Raw genomic sequence first — 17,391 nt, forward strand, 5'->3', positions numbered from 1 at the left:
ATGAGAAAAGAGAAATTTTCACATCATTTTTGGCAATTTCCATGTCATTATTTGACATTTTCTACCTAGGCTTGTTACTTTCTCAGAATTCTATCTTGTCAAGGTACCAAGAAAAAATAGACTGTTTTCCAGGGATTTACTTTCCCGGGAACGCAAGTGAACAGAGCCTTAGAGAACTAGTTTTTCAACAAACAGAGCCCCTTTAAATCTCAAAGCCCCATGGCTGTATCAACACATGTTATCATCCCAACAAAAGAGCTTAGCCTCATTTAAAATCCTCATTGCAAACACGATACAATGGAAAAGCCAAAAATTCCTTAGTTACTTCCCAAAACAAGATATTAATCAAATGTACCAAATAAAGGCAACAATGAAGAACAGAGCACTTGCAGTTGAAGTAGGCTTGCTGCCATTTCATTATTTTCCAACTTATAAACACATATTGACACATCTCATAACAGAACTAGAGAAAGCATCTAGCCTCATTACATTTTTCACTTCTTATAAAGAGTCACCATAACCCACCCTAATCTTTAACATCATATAATATTAAATATAATATCTATACTATATATTATGGCCTAAATATATAAATATGCCTAACTTCAACTTAGGGAAAATTAAAAAGTAGAAGCTAAATAACTCCTTTTTTTTCCATGTATAGACTGCCCTTTTTCCTTGAATTTCAACATTAGAACCAAACAAGAAGGGGATCTGACCCACACACCCAAACCCAACAAACCAAAACAAAACCACCGGAATCTGACCCACTCGCCGGAATATTCTCAATTCCCAATTATCAGATCACATCACTGAGCAGCTGTTAGTGTTCTCATCACTGAAGTAAGTGTACTGCTCCGGCACGTACTGCGGGGGCGGGTAGTACGCCACAGCCGGAGGCGGCCGGGCGTACACCATCGGCTGAAACCCGGCAGGCGGAATATTCCCATTTTGCCCATTTTGCCTTTGTTGCATCATCATAGCAGCTAGATACTGCTGTTGGTAAGGATTTCCGGCCATAATTTCCGGCCCGGCACCTTGGAAGTATCCACCGCCATTCATCGCCGGCAACCCTTGTACCGCCGGTATATTCCCCATCTGACCCGCCGTAATATTCCGCATCTGACCCGCCGGAATATTCCCCATCTGACCCGCATTCACAACACCACGGCTAAGATCCATCTCATGGAACCCAGGGCCCACATCATTCTTGCCTCCCCCACCTCCTTTCTTACCCACTGGAACATTATTGTTATTTCCACCCCCACCACTATTACCAACATTATTGCCTGCCATTTTGTTATTCCCACCCCCACCCCCATTGGCCCCATTCTTGTTATCTTGAAACCCACCATTTTTAGCTCCATTCTTAGCACCCCCAGCACCACCACCTTGATTTTGATTCCCCCCATTTTGGTTTCCTCCACCCTTCTTTCCACCATTGCCATTTTTACCATCATTATTTCCACCCATACCCTTATTATTTTGCATATTCACATCTCCACCACCTTTCTTACCACCATTTCCATTACCCTTTTTGTCATTCATGATTTGGGCATTCATGAGTGGATGATGACCATTACCCATGGGCATGCCTTGAACATTCATGGGTTTCATCTTAAGATCCTTGAAAGAATGACCCTTCAAGGCCGCCTCATGTTCATCATCATATTCATCATCAAACTCATCAAAATCATCATCATCATCATCAAACTCATCATCAAACCCATCATCACTAAAATCATCATCATCTTCAGGCAAGTTAAACTTGACTGATTTTTGGTCTTTGAAGGGTAACTTTAGGTCCTTGAATTGGGGTAGCTTTAGATCCTTGAACCCTTTCATTTGCTGCAGTTGTTTGAGTTGCTCTTGTTGTAATTGTTGTTGCTGTTGTTGTTGTTGTTGTTGACCCCCTCCTTTTTGGTCTTTTCCACCCTTTTGAGATTTCCCATCTTTCTGACCTTTACCATTCTCAATTTGCATTTTTTGAAACTGGTTGTTGAGCTGATTGTTACCACCCTTTGAACCCCATAACTCTGCATGTTTGCCTGATTTTGCCAACTTTTTTATAAGGGTGGATGGATCAACATCCCCTGAAACAGTCACCTTCCCCTGTTCTGCATCTACAGTGGTGGTATACACTCCTAAAAACACCCATAAAAAATGCATCAAAAACTAGTGAAAAGTAGACAGATAGGCCCCAAAAAATCCCAACTCAGAGAAATAACATGTAGACTATAGAATACACAAAATACTCATCTATTAAAAAAACCATTTTTAAAAAAATGAGTACATTGAAACTGAATGAGGAAAAAGAAATACCATCTATCTTTTGAAGCAGCTTCTTCACCTTTTGCTTGCATCCATCACAGTGTATGTTCACTTTAAGAACACAAGTCTGCAAATGCAAGCAAACCCAAGAAAAGAAAACAAAAGAAACAAAAGAAAACCAAAGGGGAAAAAAAGAATCAAACTTGTCATGGGAGGGTTCATACAAATAAAACTACAAACAAAATAAACAATGTAATGAGAAAGATCTTGAGGTTTGAAAAAAAAAAAAAAAAGAGACCCAAAAAAACACAAAAGAGTACCTGGATCTTCAAGAACTTGATCTCTCCTTCTTTACTCATTCTTAACACCAAAGAGCAGAAACAAAGATAAATGAGAGGAAACCCAGAAAGAAAAATAGATAAAACAAGTGGGGTTTGGTTTATCTTTGAGAAGAACAAGTGGGTTTGGTTTTTCTTTGAGAAAAACAAGTGGGTTTGGTTTATTGGGCTGAGAATTAGGAAGAAAAGTAGCTATAGAGGTGGTAGCTACACATGAAAATGTTCTTATCACTGTTTCTCTGCCATTTTTAGGTTGGGTTTTGGTGAAGAAAGAGAGAGTGAGGAGGAGAGTTCACAAAACAGAATCCACAGACAGACACAGCTCTAAAACTCCTATCTTTTGCCCTTTATTTATTCACTCTCTGTCTTGTTTTTAGCTTTGTTACTGTTCTTATTTTTAGGGTTTTAGCTTTTTCACTGTTGTAAATAATTTTGTTTTGTTGATGGCTTGGCTTGGGTATGGCTTAGCTCGGGTTGGAGCTGAAGCTCAGGTAAAAAAGATGAATCTGCTCAGGTAAGAAAGTGAGGTATGTTTAAATGAGATGACGAGGTGAAACTGAGACTTACTGACAAAAACCCCACCAAAAGAGACCCTAATAATAATTAATAAATGCCATTAATGTCCCTTTTGTGGTACATGGTTTTAAATTTCAACCGAAATCCGAAATTTCAGATACAGGTGAGGACCGAAACCGAAATTCCTAAAATTTACCATATTCTGAAAATGACGTCAAAATTTGTAATAAAATAATAATTTTTTATCCCATTAAAGAATTTCGTCCCAAAAAACCAACGTTTCGTCTGCTCGTAACAAATTTCGTCTGAAATTTCGGTTCCGGATTAGTCCGAAATTTTATCCGAAACTGAAATTTAAAACCATGGTGGGTAGACTGTATGAATGCCCCTCTCTTTCGGCCTATTTAGGAATCAGGCTTCTTCAATTTCTTCTCTCTTGAATGCGCCCTATTTATGAATCAGGCTTCCTCAATTACCTCTCTCTAGAACACTAGAACAGTGTTTCTAAACGAAGATGTATGTCAAAATGCGGCATCCTAGTTGACTCGGCATGACTCGGTTGAGTACTCGGCTGACACGGCTGAGTACTAGGTTGATGCAGTCATAACTTGGAAGAGTCAAACAAGCACAAGAACACAGCACAAGATAAAGAGGGAGTCAATGTGAGGGAGTCGACGATGACACAAGGGAGTTTTGAAACTATGCTCTAGAACTAAACCTCCACAAGGCCCGTTTTAGCTTTCCGGTCCAGGAAAAATCGGCAAGAGTTTCAACTATGCGGTTTGGTCCAAGCCAAGGATTGAAATTTCAATTTTGGTTTCGGTTTAGGCCTCACCGAAAATGAAATTTCGGTGGAAATTCCAGTGGCGATTTCAGTTTCGGCCGAAATTTTTAAATTTCAGTTTTGTTTTTAAATTTCGGTCCTGGTCAAAATTTTAGTACTTCGGCCGAAATTTAAAACCACAGTCCAGACTAGGCAAAAACAAAAAAAAACGAGTTTCGTACGTTAGCCGTTTAATACCAGGTTTAAAACTTTTACAGCAGAATAAGTTGCATTTTAAACCTATTAAATGCATGTTTTGACCAACTTTCTAACTTTACCCTTCTATATTTTGTACATGACAAAATTTAAAACTTAGTAAATGTGTTTTTGTTTTGTGTTTCCGTGTATTTGGCTATTTTTTACTATATAATAAGCCTAAATCTTGTTTTTTATTTTTGACTGAATCACGTTTTGCTAACTATGGTTTGAGTCGCTCGGGCGATTCTCTAATAAACCTACCTGTTTAACTCGTGTAGTGAGGTTTTTTTTTTGTTTCCATTTTATGAGATTATATGGACATAGTTTTTAGTCATCCAAAGAGGGCCAAAGTCTAGATTCATTATGATAGAGAGAAGGGATGGATTGGTAGTCAGTAGCATAGTTACCAGGGTGGGAAACAAATTCGAAAAACGAAACGTGAAACAGAAACGGGAAACATATAAAAAAAATATAGGGGAAACGAGAAACATACGAGAAACATCTTAGGAAATGAGGAGTTTTTTCCAAAATGATTTTCGTAAGTTCCACACATGTTTCCTAAACGTTTCAAATGCGTTTTCGACGAGTGTTGCATGCGTTTACACATTATTACATAAGTTTTCCATATGTTTTCCATGTGTTTTAAAAATATTTCTCCAATTTTGTATCATATTTTGGAAACGTTTCCGAAACGTGTTTCCCTCATTTTAGGGGAAACGAGTTTCCCAACCGCGAGAAACGTATTTTAGGGGAAACAGATTTCCCACCCGCCCAAGGAGTTTTCGGCAACTAGACTCAGTAGTGAGTGCTATTATCAATATACGGTAGTGTGCCCAAATAAACATCCAACTAGAAAAGTGTAAAACAAAGTGAGTTGTGCCATTATCAAAACGTGATAGTGCATATATCAGTACTGAATTGAGAGAGAGTATTTTTAAACAAAATTGAGGGGGAGTATTTTTATTATTCTATAGTATACAGGGATGGTTTACATAATCAGATAAACAGGAATGAAACTAAAGATGATCATAGCTTAATTTATTTACAATGGCATTGCAGAGAAACAGGAATGAAACGAGAGATGATCATAGCTTAATTTATTTACAATGGCATTGCAGAGAAAAGCATGAATCTTTCTTGACAAGAAAAGCCAACCCTGAGCCCGTTCTTTGCCAACTCAACTCAACAAAGCCTTTGTCCCAAACTAGTTGGGGTCAGCTAAATGAACCCGTTCTTTGCCATTTTTAGAAAATGGGTTATAGTGCTACTTTCTGGATCTCCCGAGAACCAGATTTCTTGTTCTTTATCTTCTTCAACTTCGATGACTTTGCCCCATTTTCCCTTGTAAGGGTTACAGAGAGCAGGTCATAGAACTGTAAAGAGACATTCATCAAAAGGGTTGGACAGGCAAGGAGTTATAAATGTACAGTTTTGTGGCTCCCAGGGTGATGAAAACATTCCAAAGTCTCTCCAAGTCTGTTTGGTTGCACGGCATAGACTCAGAGTAGTGGAATAAGTAATCAACAAGTAATCGACAGGGAGGAGACAAGCGTTGGATTTGCGTGGAACTTGCCACAGAGAATAGTGGCAAGTAGTGTTTGTCAACCTCCTAGAGTAGTAGTAGGGGTAGAAAGAGAGGAGAAAGGGGTAAGAAAGAGGAGGAGAAAAACAAGCATCATTCCCAAGAAATTCAATCAAAATTCCACCTTTTTGTGGATTCTGGCTTGGATATCATAGAGAGGGGACAAGGTAGAGAGGGGACGAGGGAGAGGGGACATGCAATTTTTAGCTAGGAGACATCCCTGAAGTCTCCTGGGATGTCAATGCCCATAATGGCAACCAAACAAGGGGTTTTGCTGGTGTGGCACCCAAATGCCAATCAAAACCCCTAGCAATCCCATCTTTTGTGCAAGGTTTTGGAAGAAAGTTTACCTCACAGACACCATGCAGCAATAACCAATGAAACAAGTCTTTGAACATGCAGGCACAAGGACGGCGCCATCTTCACTATCCTTGATGAACGCACATATAAATTCCTAAGATGATAAGGCCTTAATCAGATCATATTTGTATTCCAAAGTTTATAATCACTTCCCTTTCATGTATTATATGAAAGGGAAGTGATATCTTTGCCCCCTTTTCTTACTTGGGACAGCCCCTTCTAGTGTAATTTATGACTATACTTTTACACTAGAGGGCCGTCCCAAGTAAGAAAAAGGGGTGAATATATCATTTCCCTGTGTGAAATGATTACAAAAAGTGAAAGTTGCCTACCTGCAAATGTTTGCAACAGCTGATTTTTACCATGAAGCTAGGGTAGTAGAGCTAGTCTGAGCTATCATCTTCCTTTTTTGGCATTTTATGACCAAGTTATATCCTTCACACATCTATGAAGCTTTTACATGGTCCGCCAATTTTCTGCTAAAGTTTTGAGCTTGGAGTGCCTAATATCAACTCCGGCTGAAAAGATTAAAAACAAAACAAAAAAACAAGTCACCAAGCATTACAAAATGAGGAAACTCTACAATGTGGCATAAAATGAAGAAGGCAGAATAACCCTTCAAATATTTGCTAAAACGCTGAGAAGGAAACCACTTCAGGAATCTTTTTTTTTTTTTTAAATTGACAAATATATTCATACCAGCAAAATTTACAATGGGGACCAGTAGTCCCACCAGATTTACATAGTATGAATTGCCCAAGAGCATTCTCCTTGGCTTAAAAGAAAAACCCATTACCCTTTACATTACCCAATAGCCTCAATTGTATCGAATCCAGCAAAAAGTGTCATATTGTGGGGCCCACCAAGTCAAGATCGTGACCTGCCACGTCACACATACTTCTCCTCCACATTCCGAATTCAATTTTCAAAAATCTCGCTCGAAGGCCCAGAGCTATCGTGCGCCCCTGACCGTGCACGATAATCAACCACCAAACAACATTGTCGGATCTCCGGCAGCCTCCATCTCGTACCACCACCAAAACCGGCGGGTCATCCTCCCCGCCGTCGACCACCTCCTTCTTCACGGTCACCACCTCCAATCCCTCCTACATCTCCTTCACAAAAGTCATCTCCGCCAGGGTAGTCTCAGCCACCACCACCGTCATCAAGAATCCAGCAACCTCCATTGCCACTGGCCACCACGCCCGTCCTCAGGCCACCACCACGATCTTGATTTCGAAGACCACACCTCCTACGGCCAAACCCATAAACCTTATTGCTAAATCAGGCAATCCACAGCTTCCCAAGTCCTCCACGGCCTTCAGATCCGATAATCCACGGCCTCGCTCCACCTATAGCCAGCCTTCCACGGCTACAGGTCTAGCAACCCACGGCCTTTCACGGCCTCCGGCAACCTCCACAGATTTCCTCGGCTCCAGATCCAGCTTCATGGCCTCCATGACTCCAGATCCGGCCTCCACGGCTCCAGATACCACATCCACGGCCCCAGATCTAGCCACTACGGAAGAGCCACACTCCAGATCTAGCCTCCACGGTTCCAGATCCGGCCTCCATGGCTCATCTTTTGCCAACAATGGGGAGAGACGAGAAAGAGAGGGCGTGACTCAAAAAATACATAGGAAGGGAGGGAGACGAGAGAGAGCCAGCAATGGGGAGAGACGAGAAAGAGAGGGAGAAACTCAAAAACTACAAAGGAAGAGAGAGAGAGAGAGAGAGAGAGAGAGAGAGAGAGAGAGAGAGTGCCTCCCTCCCTAGGGCTTCCGTTGACCTAGGGAGGGAGCGCTTCAAATTGCCTTTTTTTGCCTTTTTTTCACCCCTCAGCAAAATCCATGAAGATAGGAGCCGTGATTTAATCAGTGACTTCAGGAATCTTTATTAAAAATTATAATAGAACGTGACACAAATATTCCAAACCTTGAAACCCCGAAAGTCGTATCAGATTAAATGAGTACAAGAGTCCAAGTCAATCCAAGATTTACTAATGTATCAACCAGGCTTAAGCAAGTTTTTAACTATTTGCACTAAGTTCCAAATCTAAAAACAAGAATATCAAAAAATTGTTATCTAGAGCAACAACAAGAATGTTAATCACAAAAATAATATCACGAGTTGAACAAGTAGAGCTGATATTGATGGTTATGCTTGCTAGAACCACGATCATAACTTAATAAATCATTTTGTAACTCACGATCCAAAATTCCAAAAGAATGATGTTTTTCACTTTCATTACAAGTTAGAGACAGAGTACTGCAAAATTACAAATCAAATTTACAAAAAGCAAACATGAAAAGAACAAATGGCTACAGTGACAAACTTAAAGGACAAATGTCATATATTATTAAACCAAATGTCACAGATAAAACGAAGCTACGGGTAGCTACCAACATGTTGGGCAATGCCAAGATTATGAAAGTAATATAGCTTAATGTACAGCAAATGAAACTCAAGTGCTGATACCATAGTAATAGACTTCCATGACTTGAAAAACAATGCATCTTTCAACTTTCCTCTACGCATCATCTAAATTTCTCATGTACTACCTTCGATAGTTGTAGACAAGAAATTAAACTTTCCATTAATTTGATAGTTTTACGCATTCTATTGCAATCCATGTTGCTAGTCCTGCCATTACAAAAGAATTCATGGTCGGTCTTTTTTTTTAATGGTGATGATTTATTAGGAAAATGACAGAGCCTTCCAAATGGCTTAGATGGCCGGAAACAAGCCAAACGCAAAGAGAAAAAAGGCATCAAGCTAAAAATACATCAAGGCGGGAAAAAATCAAAGGCCTCTAATGCTGATCTAGTCACCCCCAAACGAGCCAAGGGGTCAGCATCACTAATTGCCGATCTTGAACATGCTAAAACATCATGGAGTGCTCCCTATCCAACATCTCCACAATGGCATTGTCAAATCTCCACGGGTAACTTGCCCCTCATACATCCAACGAATGATGTTGAGAGAGTCGCCCTCTACTACATAAAAAATCTACGACATCCTCGAAAAAATCTGCTCATCAAGGCATTAAGTATAATCCAAGTGAAATTTTGAGCTCGCTCATTGTGGAAGGTGACTCAATGAATGTAATTAGATGGCTACGAGGTGCGCGAGTCCCGCCTTGGAGGTTTGCATCCTTGTTTGATGAAATAGAGGATCAGACAGGTGATTTTGCCATAGTATTCAATCACATTAGAAGATCGGCAAACCAGGAGGCAGATAGTTTAGCTCGAGGAGGGGTGAATAGGCTTAGTTTGGAGTTGTTTGATTTCCTCCCCCCGTAATTGTATTTTTCCCTTGTATTTTCTTTTCTCTTTTTCGCTCTTGTACTTTGGGGTTGACTGTCTCGGTCTTCCCTTCTTTTAATGAATTGCTAGCCTTCAAAAAAAAAAAAAAGTGAAGCTAGCATTTACTTTTTCAAAAAAAAAAAAAAAAACATAGGAAATTCTTTTCCAAAATATTGTAACGATTGTTTTCAAAAAAGTTTATGGCTGTTCTTTTCTTCTTCTTCTTCTTCTTCTTCTTTGGAAGGCAACATTTTATATATCGGATGAAACCACAGTACAGAACGGGGACGAGACGTCCCACTAAAATTACGGCAATTATAATGACCCTATAGCACAAATCCCCTGCCCACCGGTCAACTCTAACTAGATGGGCAAATAGCAATTTCTATCCACACTCGCCTTTAGAAAATATAGATAGGCCGATTCAGTTCCTGCCTCCTACTCCCCTTAGGGTTATAGCAATGTCCCCTGGGATAATCGCCATCTCTTATTTTTCAGCACCCTCTTTTGCTAATTTATAGGCCTCTTCATTGGCTGAACATGGCTTGGGCTGAAAGTTTGGGGAGATGGAAACAAGATGCCCGATTTCCACAATCATATCGGCTATCGTCCAAGGACCCACCGACTTGTTGGTAGCTCAAGAAATAGCATTCGTCGAACCTCCTTCCATAATCAATTGACCACTTCTGTGATTAGCAAACCATCTCGAGCCCCACAATAATGCCCGCGCTTCCGCTTTATTTGAATCGCACCAATCGACCGGCTCGGAATAAGATAGGAGGAGACACCCACTTGAGTCCCTGAATAAGCCACCAATTCCTACCCGTCTTGGATTCCCTTTTGATCTCCCATCAAAGTTCATTTTGATCCCTCCGCTAGGAGGAGGACTCCATCTTGGTGTTACGGATTGCTTCTTCTTCTTCTCCTGAATTATCACCTTCTAGTTTCTTAATGTCTCCCCTAGGTTATAACTTGATGCATCCTTCCCATTGTCATTCGATGCTATGATATATGATTTAATGTCGAATGCTATTCTTCCCCACCTACGCTTTTGGTTTTTGAATACACGGCTGTTTCATTCCTTCCACGTATGCCAAATCATCACATAGGGCACCAATTTCCACATGGCTTTTCTAACCTCACCGAAGGGGCTGGCACTCCATTCTAGAATTATCGTCTTGATTGACTTTTGAAGAGACCACTGAAAGCCAAAACTGCTGATAATTTTCATCCATAATCCAAATGAGAAGGGGCAGTGACCTAGAAGGTGATCCAATGATTCTTCATTGCACCTACAGAAGATACATTGACTAGCCATATGAATGTCCCTCTTTCTCAGCTGATCACAGGTGTTTATTCTCTTATTGGCTACCGTCAAAGAGAAAGCCGCCACCCTTGGTGGAACCGCCACTTACCATATCCTTGTGTAGAGGGACATTTCCTTGTTCGATGATGCCAACCTGTAGAATAAAGAGTGCACTGAGAAAGAGCCAAAAGGATTCGGAGTCCAAACCCTTAGGTCAACATAATGGGGTGAGCAATAACAAGAGTTAAGACGGGATATGAGCAATGACAGGCTAAGAATTTTGCGGTCTTTTAGGTTTCACCTAAGCCTAAGGGGCAAGACACTACGCTTCCATCCCTCCACCTCTCAATATAGTCGCTAAATTTGGCCTCCCTATTGGTTGCTAGAAGGTATAGGCTCAGGAAGGCATGACACAACAATGACTCCCCTAACCATGGATCTACCCAGAACCTCGTCCCATCTCCTCTCCCCACAACAAAACCTAACTAAAGGTTGATACACTGATCTGGACTCACAAATAGACTTCCATGCCCCCGAGCCTTTTCCTATCGACGAGTCTCTATTCCCCCAATTCCCCCAACACCTTCCATACTTGTCCCCAACGATTTGGTGCCACAAAGAATCCTTTTCCGCTCTAAATCTCCATAACCCTTTTCCAAGGCGGGCCTTGGCATGGCAAAGGAAAAAGGTTTTATAAAAGGGTTGGAGGCCTGCAGAAGAAGGCGAGCTGTTCTTTGTTAGTGTTGTTCTTAAATTTTCATTCTTTTTCTCTATTCGCGGAATGATGGATCTTCAAAAAAATTATTACCCTTCAATACAACACCAGAAGCCAATGACAATGGTCTACCAGCAGCGACTTTAGCTTAAATATGGACCCTTCTAGTAGCCTCATGAATTCAACCAAATGAGCTTATCTTCTACAAGATTTTGCCATTAGGAATAAATTTTATATGATGATTATACACAAGCTCTAATACCCAGAATCAAAGCATCGACAGAGTACTTGATGTAGCTTTGAATCATCTTGCAATATGACGTATGTATAGATAATTATTGTGAAAGTTTAATTCAACAAAAACATCCTACTAGACACGGGTCTGTTCTTCCAACTCTTCCTTCAATGCATCCAACTCCATGCATGGCTTCTTCTTTTTTTTAACAGGGTAGCCAAATTTTATTGAAGAACAAAAAAACGACCGAGATGATCGAACAAGAGGAAGGAAGAGATCAAGAGAAAAAATACAAGAGAAAAAATACAAGCATAGCGAAGCTCAAGGAGGGAGCTCATCATAAAGAGCTAAAGCCTCAAGCGAAACACCCAATCTAGCCAAGCCATCTGCCACCTCATTTGCCGTACGCCGAACATGTTGATATTCAATCCACCTAGACTTAGCTATGTCGAACATTTCATCAAAAAAATTGTCAAATCTCCATGGAGGCTTTTGAGGTCCGTTTAGCCACGGAATAACATTGGACGAATCTCCCTCCACTACAACTTTATCACGGTGATCTCGATCTACAAGAATCAAGCCTTGATATACCGCCCGAACCTCGGCTTCCGTGGCATCGGCTATGCCAAGCGGGCCGCCAAAAACCCACAAAACCTTTCCCTCATCGTCTCTAAGAACACCCCCAATACCGGCAAGGCCCGAATTCCCAAAACATCAAAGTTTAACTTTACGAAACCCGGTAATGGAGGAATCCATTTTGGTCTTTTGTTTAGGATTAGAGACAAGATTTAGGGTTTTATATATGGACTAGAAGCAAAGAAGAAATGAAAAAAAAAAAAAAAAAATCTAACGAGTCACTTTCAGTACAAATAAGAATGAATATATTTTTTTATTTCCGCATCCGAGGTAAGGATTAACCATAGAAGCAGGAATCTTCCCTCGGGGTGCCGCTCCCAACTCCGAACCTCAATTCGGCGCTCATTAGGAAGGAGCTTCCAAGGAGCGCGATCCCAAAGAGATGGAAACCACTCCCATGGTGCTCCAAGCCCGCTCCTATTACTCCCTCACCAACTTATTTGCATCAAACTCCTCCAACTGTTCAAAGCACTTCATTGGAGCAAGCACGGCGGCCAATCTTCAGAAGGCATGAGGAAAGAGAGCATGGAAATGAAGACGGTTAGAAATTACTACTTTTGTTGTACTTAAATTTTGAAAGATTTATACGAAGATAGTTAAAAATTACTATTTTTAAAGTACTTGAATTTTGAAAATCATATGATGAAAATATTTCATTAACGCTCCACGTCGCTCACAGCCTTAGACTCTTCTAGACCCCCACGCTTCCCCGTCCCCCGCACCCGCTTCGTGCTTCTATGGGACTAACTATAGAGCCCCAAGTTGGCTCTGATATCGCATAAAGTTTTACAAAAAGAGTTGGGTAAGAATAAACTTTGGGTTCAACTAAGGAGAAACATATATACATAGCCCCCTTGTTTTGGTAATGAACTCCTCTCTTCATTTTTAAAACAAGCAATAGCCAATTAAAAAAGAATGTCACTATAAAAAAGGGGAGTCTGGGTATTATTTCCTTATATGTGCATAAATATTTATAAATGTATAGATGTATTTATATAATGTGTATATGAAAGAAAGAGACTACTTATATAACAAAATCTGGCATAAATATCTCTAGACGGCTTAACAAATTACCAGAACTAAAATATGTTCACCAGATGGGTAACGTACAATTACAAAACATACCACAAAGATCCAAAGTAAAAGTGAAAAATGAAAAATGAAATCCCTAATTCTGGCAAAAGCATATAATTGAAGTTGCCCTATAAACACAACAAAGGTTATAACTGAGCATAAATTCAAGCAAAATCCATACAACAGTTCATCCATAAAGAAACCATTGCAAGTCATTTTTGCTCAACATTTTGGCGTACCTCATAGCCTTGAGCAAGTTCCGAAAGGAAATGGCATCTTAGTGCTTCTCTTGCTCAGCAATCTACTCTATGTCATGCATTCAACGCAACCATCTTATCAGTATCAACATGATATTTCCTTTTTGTTTTTTCGTTGAAGAATTTTGTAGGGCTTCTATCATGCTCACCTAGTACACAAAAGCACAAGTTATAGAAAAAATGTTGCATGGAATATAAATGCAAAAAAATTAATTCAAAAGTTAGATGAGATTCATATCTTGCATCAAAAAGTGTAAGTTCCAAAGTCGAAGCACATAGACATTCATAAAATGAGAAAGGACAAAATTATTGAAAGATTCCACAAGGTACATAAGCATGGTTAGTAACATAACCACGTGAGTGCTCCAATTGTCTATCCTTCAGTTCAGATAAGATCTAAGATCACCTTTGTATTTTCATCACAAATAACTATACGCGAAAAAGTCCGCCAAACCCCAGCTTGCCCATAAAAAACAAAAAACAAAAACTATACGCGAAAAGGGTAAATACCTCCAAGTCCTTAGAGGTCAGACTCCTTGTTCTAAATATAATTACTATAGTATGCATTGTCTTGGACATTTTCTCTTCTCTGATAACCACTCGAATGTGATGGGAAGAACAAAGAAATAATATAGCGGGCAAGCTCCGCATTTCCGTCGCTGATTAAATTGCTTTGAATGGAACTCCAGGTACAATTCTCTGTAATGTATACAGGGATAGAGATATGGACTTTTGTTTCGTTTAAACAATGATATCATGATGATCTAGTCACATGGTTTGAGTTATTAACTACTATAAAATGGTTGGTCATAATCATACGCAAGCAGACAATATTTATAATTTATTTCTTGCTAAACATAACATTTTTCTTAAGTTAGAATCATAAATTCCCACCGCATTGAGTACTGTCTCCTGCAGTTGGTGCATATCATTCAAGTAACGAAAATATCAAATGCTTTGGGGGAAATGAATTCAGATGGAACCAGCACCGAAAAATGACCAAAGACAACCAACTTTAAGAAACCATTATCAGAGTTTATTACAGATTGCTGAGAGAGAAAGAGAGATCATAAAAAAAATGAAGTTATGTTGAAGATAGCAAATTTTAGACTTAAGTTTGAGTTCCCCACAAGCATATGAACATGGATAGACTGCATCTCTATGAAGCCACCAACTTAAAGTGTGTACTTCCACCTGATCATGTTATTGATACAATTTTAAAAAAAGGGCGGCCCAGTGCACGAGGCTCCCGCCATTGCGGGGTCTGGGGAGAGTAAATAAGAATATTTATTACTATCACAAAATATGTTATGAATTTGATATAGATTAAGAATTTACAGAGCTTTGTAATTAATACCAAGTACTTCCATGCAGGTAGGATTAGAAATTAGTGGCACAGTGTTTTTTTTTTTTTTTGAATGGTATTTGGCATACCAAAGAACATTAATAGCATATGCAACTTCTGAACCTTTAAAAGGTTTAAGAATGTTTGATGCAGAATCTTTTTTCATTATTGCTGAGAAAAAATAGTGAATTAGCAACATTCAGATTTTTAAAATCTAATGACGAGCGCGGTACATATTTCTTGCATTGTAAAGCAAATACACCAAAGGGGATTGGTATCTGTGGCACTTCACTCATTACTTAACATGTTTCTTTTATCTTAAAGGTTCAAAGCCTTTAGGTGGCTTCCTAAAGTCAAGGGTTGATACCTTTGATTTTCTTTGAATCTTCTATAAGTGGATTACTTGCAACCTCTCTTTTATTCTTCCTCTTTAACAATGTTCTTCGCTTCTTTCTTCATATGTGTTAGATAATCAACAAGGTACTGTTCTCTACAATTCATGTTTTTTTCTTAGCCCCTATATATGTTGATCTTCTTTTCTTCTTGGATTCAAATCCTAGTTTCCTTCTTCCGTTCCGTCTTCCCTCTTTATCTTTCTTTCTTCTAGTTTTACGATTACGTCACGGACATATTTGTTGTTATCTAATTAGGCATTTTCATCAATGTGCTAAACTCAGAAATTTGTCTTATTCTTTCTTTATATTCACAACTTTGTTCTCAGTCTATTACTTTCCTACGTATGAGATAAAATCTCTGTTATTGCTTTCTTTTATCTCCTCTCTAGTGGTGGTTCAAAGTATTGTTTCTAGTCTTCTCTTCGTGCTGGCTTTACACACATATTCCTGTTTGACCAGCAAATTAGTCATGTCTTATTTGTTGAGTAAATAGATTAATCTAGTTGCCTTGGGTGTTAATTTCTAGTCTGAAATAATCTGATCATGATATAATCAGTTTTTGATTGATCATTGGATTAAATATCCGAGATTAAGAAATTCCTTCAGTTCCTTGAAACGTAAATTCTAGTTCATCCTTTGTCCAGGATCCATACTTGTAAAAGATCAGATAATTGTTAGCTGCAGAGTTGTAGAAATTCTTTTGCCTAATTTCAGCTGATTCTTAAATACATTACTGCAAGATCTGTAATTTCCATTACATCCTTACAAAAAAAAAAATTTAATTTATTACCCTTTTCCATAGCATGTCCTACATCAGTTGCAAAAGAAACTATGAGTTATTGCTTGTTTCATCAAGACACAATTAAAGAGCTACTAAGATGTCACAGAACCCAGTTCCATGCCAAGACTAAGCACATTGAGATTGACTACAATTTTATTCATGAGAAAGTAGAGAATGGTGAGACAACCCAATTGCATGTTTCTAGTAGAAATTAAGTAGCAGATGTGTTTACTTAAGGCTTGACTCCAAAGCACCATATTTACTTGATTGACAAGCTGAAGATGTTGCAAGGAACATATAAGCTTCAGAGGGAGTGTTAGAGAATCTGTGAATCATACGTATATTTTTGTAATTATGTGTCTCATTAGAGAATTTTTTGTTTCAGTAAGGAATTTTTGTAACTATGTTTCTCATTAATATTATTAGAAATAAGTAACGAAATCCAATCCTATCTCATGAAAATAAATTTGGGTCATCAGAGTTATACTAAGAACATCAGAAAAGCAACCAGAACAAAATCAAAGAATCCCAAATCCGAACATGGGCAAGATTTCCCTCCCAAATCAAATAAACAGGGTTTTCTAGTATTTAGCCGAAATCTAACGCAAATGGAGGACAAGAGATTAAAAAATATATATACCATTTTGTGGGCTAAAGATTGATAAACCAATGAAGTCTTCCTAGCCTTTCAAAACCTCCGAATTGTCCATGAGATTTACCCAAACATTGCAACACATGTTTTGGGTGAGAAATAGGAGATTTTATATGGTGTAAGCACTTATAGCCCCTTGCTTTTCCGAAAGTACTGCACAGACCATACTATAGAATGATCCAAACCGTCCATGTGATGGGTTGTGCCCAAACAATCATTTCCATAAGATGATCCTATCCCTCGGATCTATGGAAGAACTGCATGTGATTTGATGCGCCCCACTATTCATGTGATTTGATGTCAAAAAGCGTTAAAGTCTGCCGCTATCCACGTGACAAGGGGAGCGCATAATCCTACAGTGGGGCGAAAAATTAACTCCCTTAAAATCTCTGAGAAATAGATTCCTCCACACAAGTATGTTGTTGTTCCCCCACACCATTCTCACTTAGACCCCTTGTGGTTTCTGACACATTCAACTTAACCCCTGATCTAATATAATCTAACTACTATATATAAAGGCGGAATCGTGGGTTCTTCCACCCTTGTCATTTGTCGTTTTTTCCACATTTGTCCCACCTTTTGATCCTCACGTCAGTGCAGAA

The 17,391-nt window shown here is 39.2% G+C and overlaps 1 protein-coding gene and 1 long non-coding RNA gene across 3 annotated transcripts; both read right to left on the reverse strand.

Annotated features, from left to right (window-relative positions):
- Window positions 1-386: 386 nt before the first annotated feature.
- On the reverse strand, window positions 387-2,970 carry LOC143863651 (heavy metal-associated isoprenylated plant protein 32-like). The gene is made up of 3 exons (XM_077374415.1): window positions 2,592-2,970; window positions 2,323-2,398; window positions 387-2,144 (listed from the first exon to the last, which is right to left on the reverse strand). The coding sequence occupies exons 1-3, from the start codon at window positions 2,628-2,630 to the stop codon at window positions 805-807; spliced, it is 1,455 nt and encodes a 484-aa protein (XP_077230530.1). The 5' UTR covers window positions 2,631-2,970; the 3' UTR covers window positions 387-804.
- A 2,058-nt stretch (window positions 2,971-5,028) lies between these two features.
- On the reverse strand, window positions 5,029-16,924 carry LOC143863728 (uncharacterized). Of its 2 annotated transcripts, none has more exons than XR_013240982.1 (5): window positions 16,778-16,924; window positions 13,599-13,765; window positions 6,421-6,606; window positions 6,079-6,182; window positions 5,029-5,519 (listed from the first exon to the last, which is right to left on the reverse strand). It is a non-coding gene; the product is annotated as an uncharacterized LOC143863728 (long non-coding RNA). The 2 variants fall into 2 exon arrangements; XR_013240968.1 differs by having other exon boundaries at window positions 5,029-5,755.
- Between the last annotated feature and the right edge of the window lie 467 nt (window positions 16,925-17,391).

The sequence above is a fragment of the Tasmannia lanceolata genome, unplaced genomic scaffold, assembly GCF_043159265.1.
Source record: "Tasmannia lanceolata isolate RefF3 unplaced genomic scaffold, GAP_Taslan_0.1 ptg000002l, whole genome shotgun sequence".
Lineage (NCBI taxonomy): Eukaryota > Viridiplantae > Streptophyta > Magnoliopsida > Canellales > Winteraceae > Tasmannia > Tasmannia lanceolata.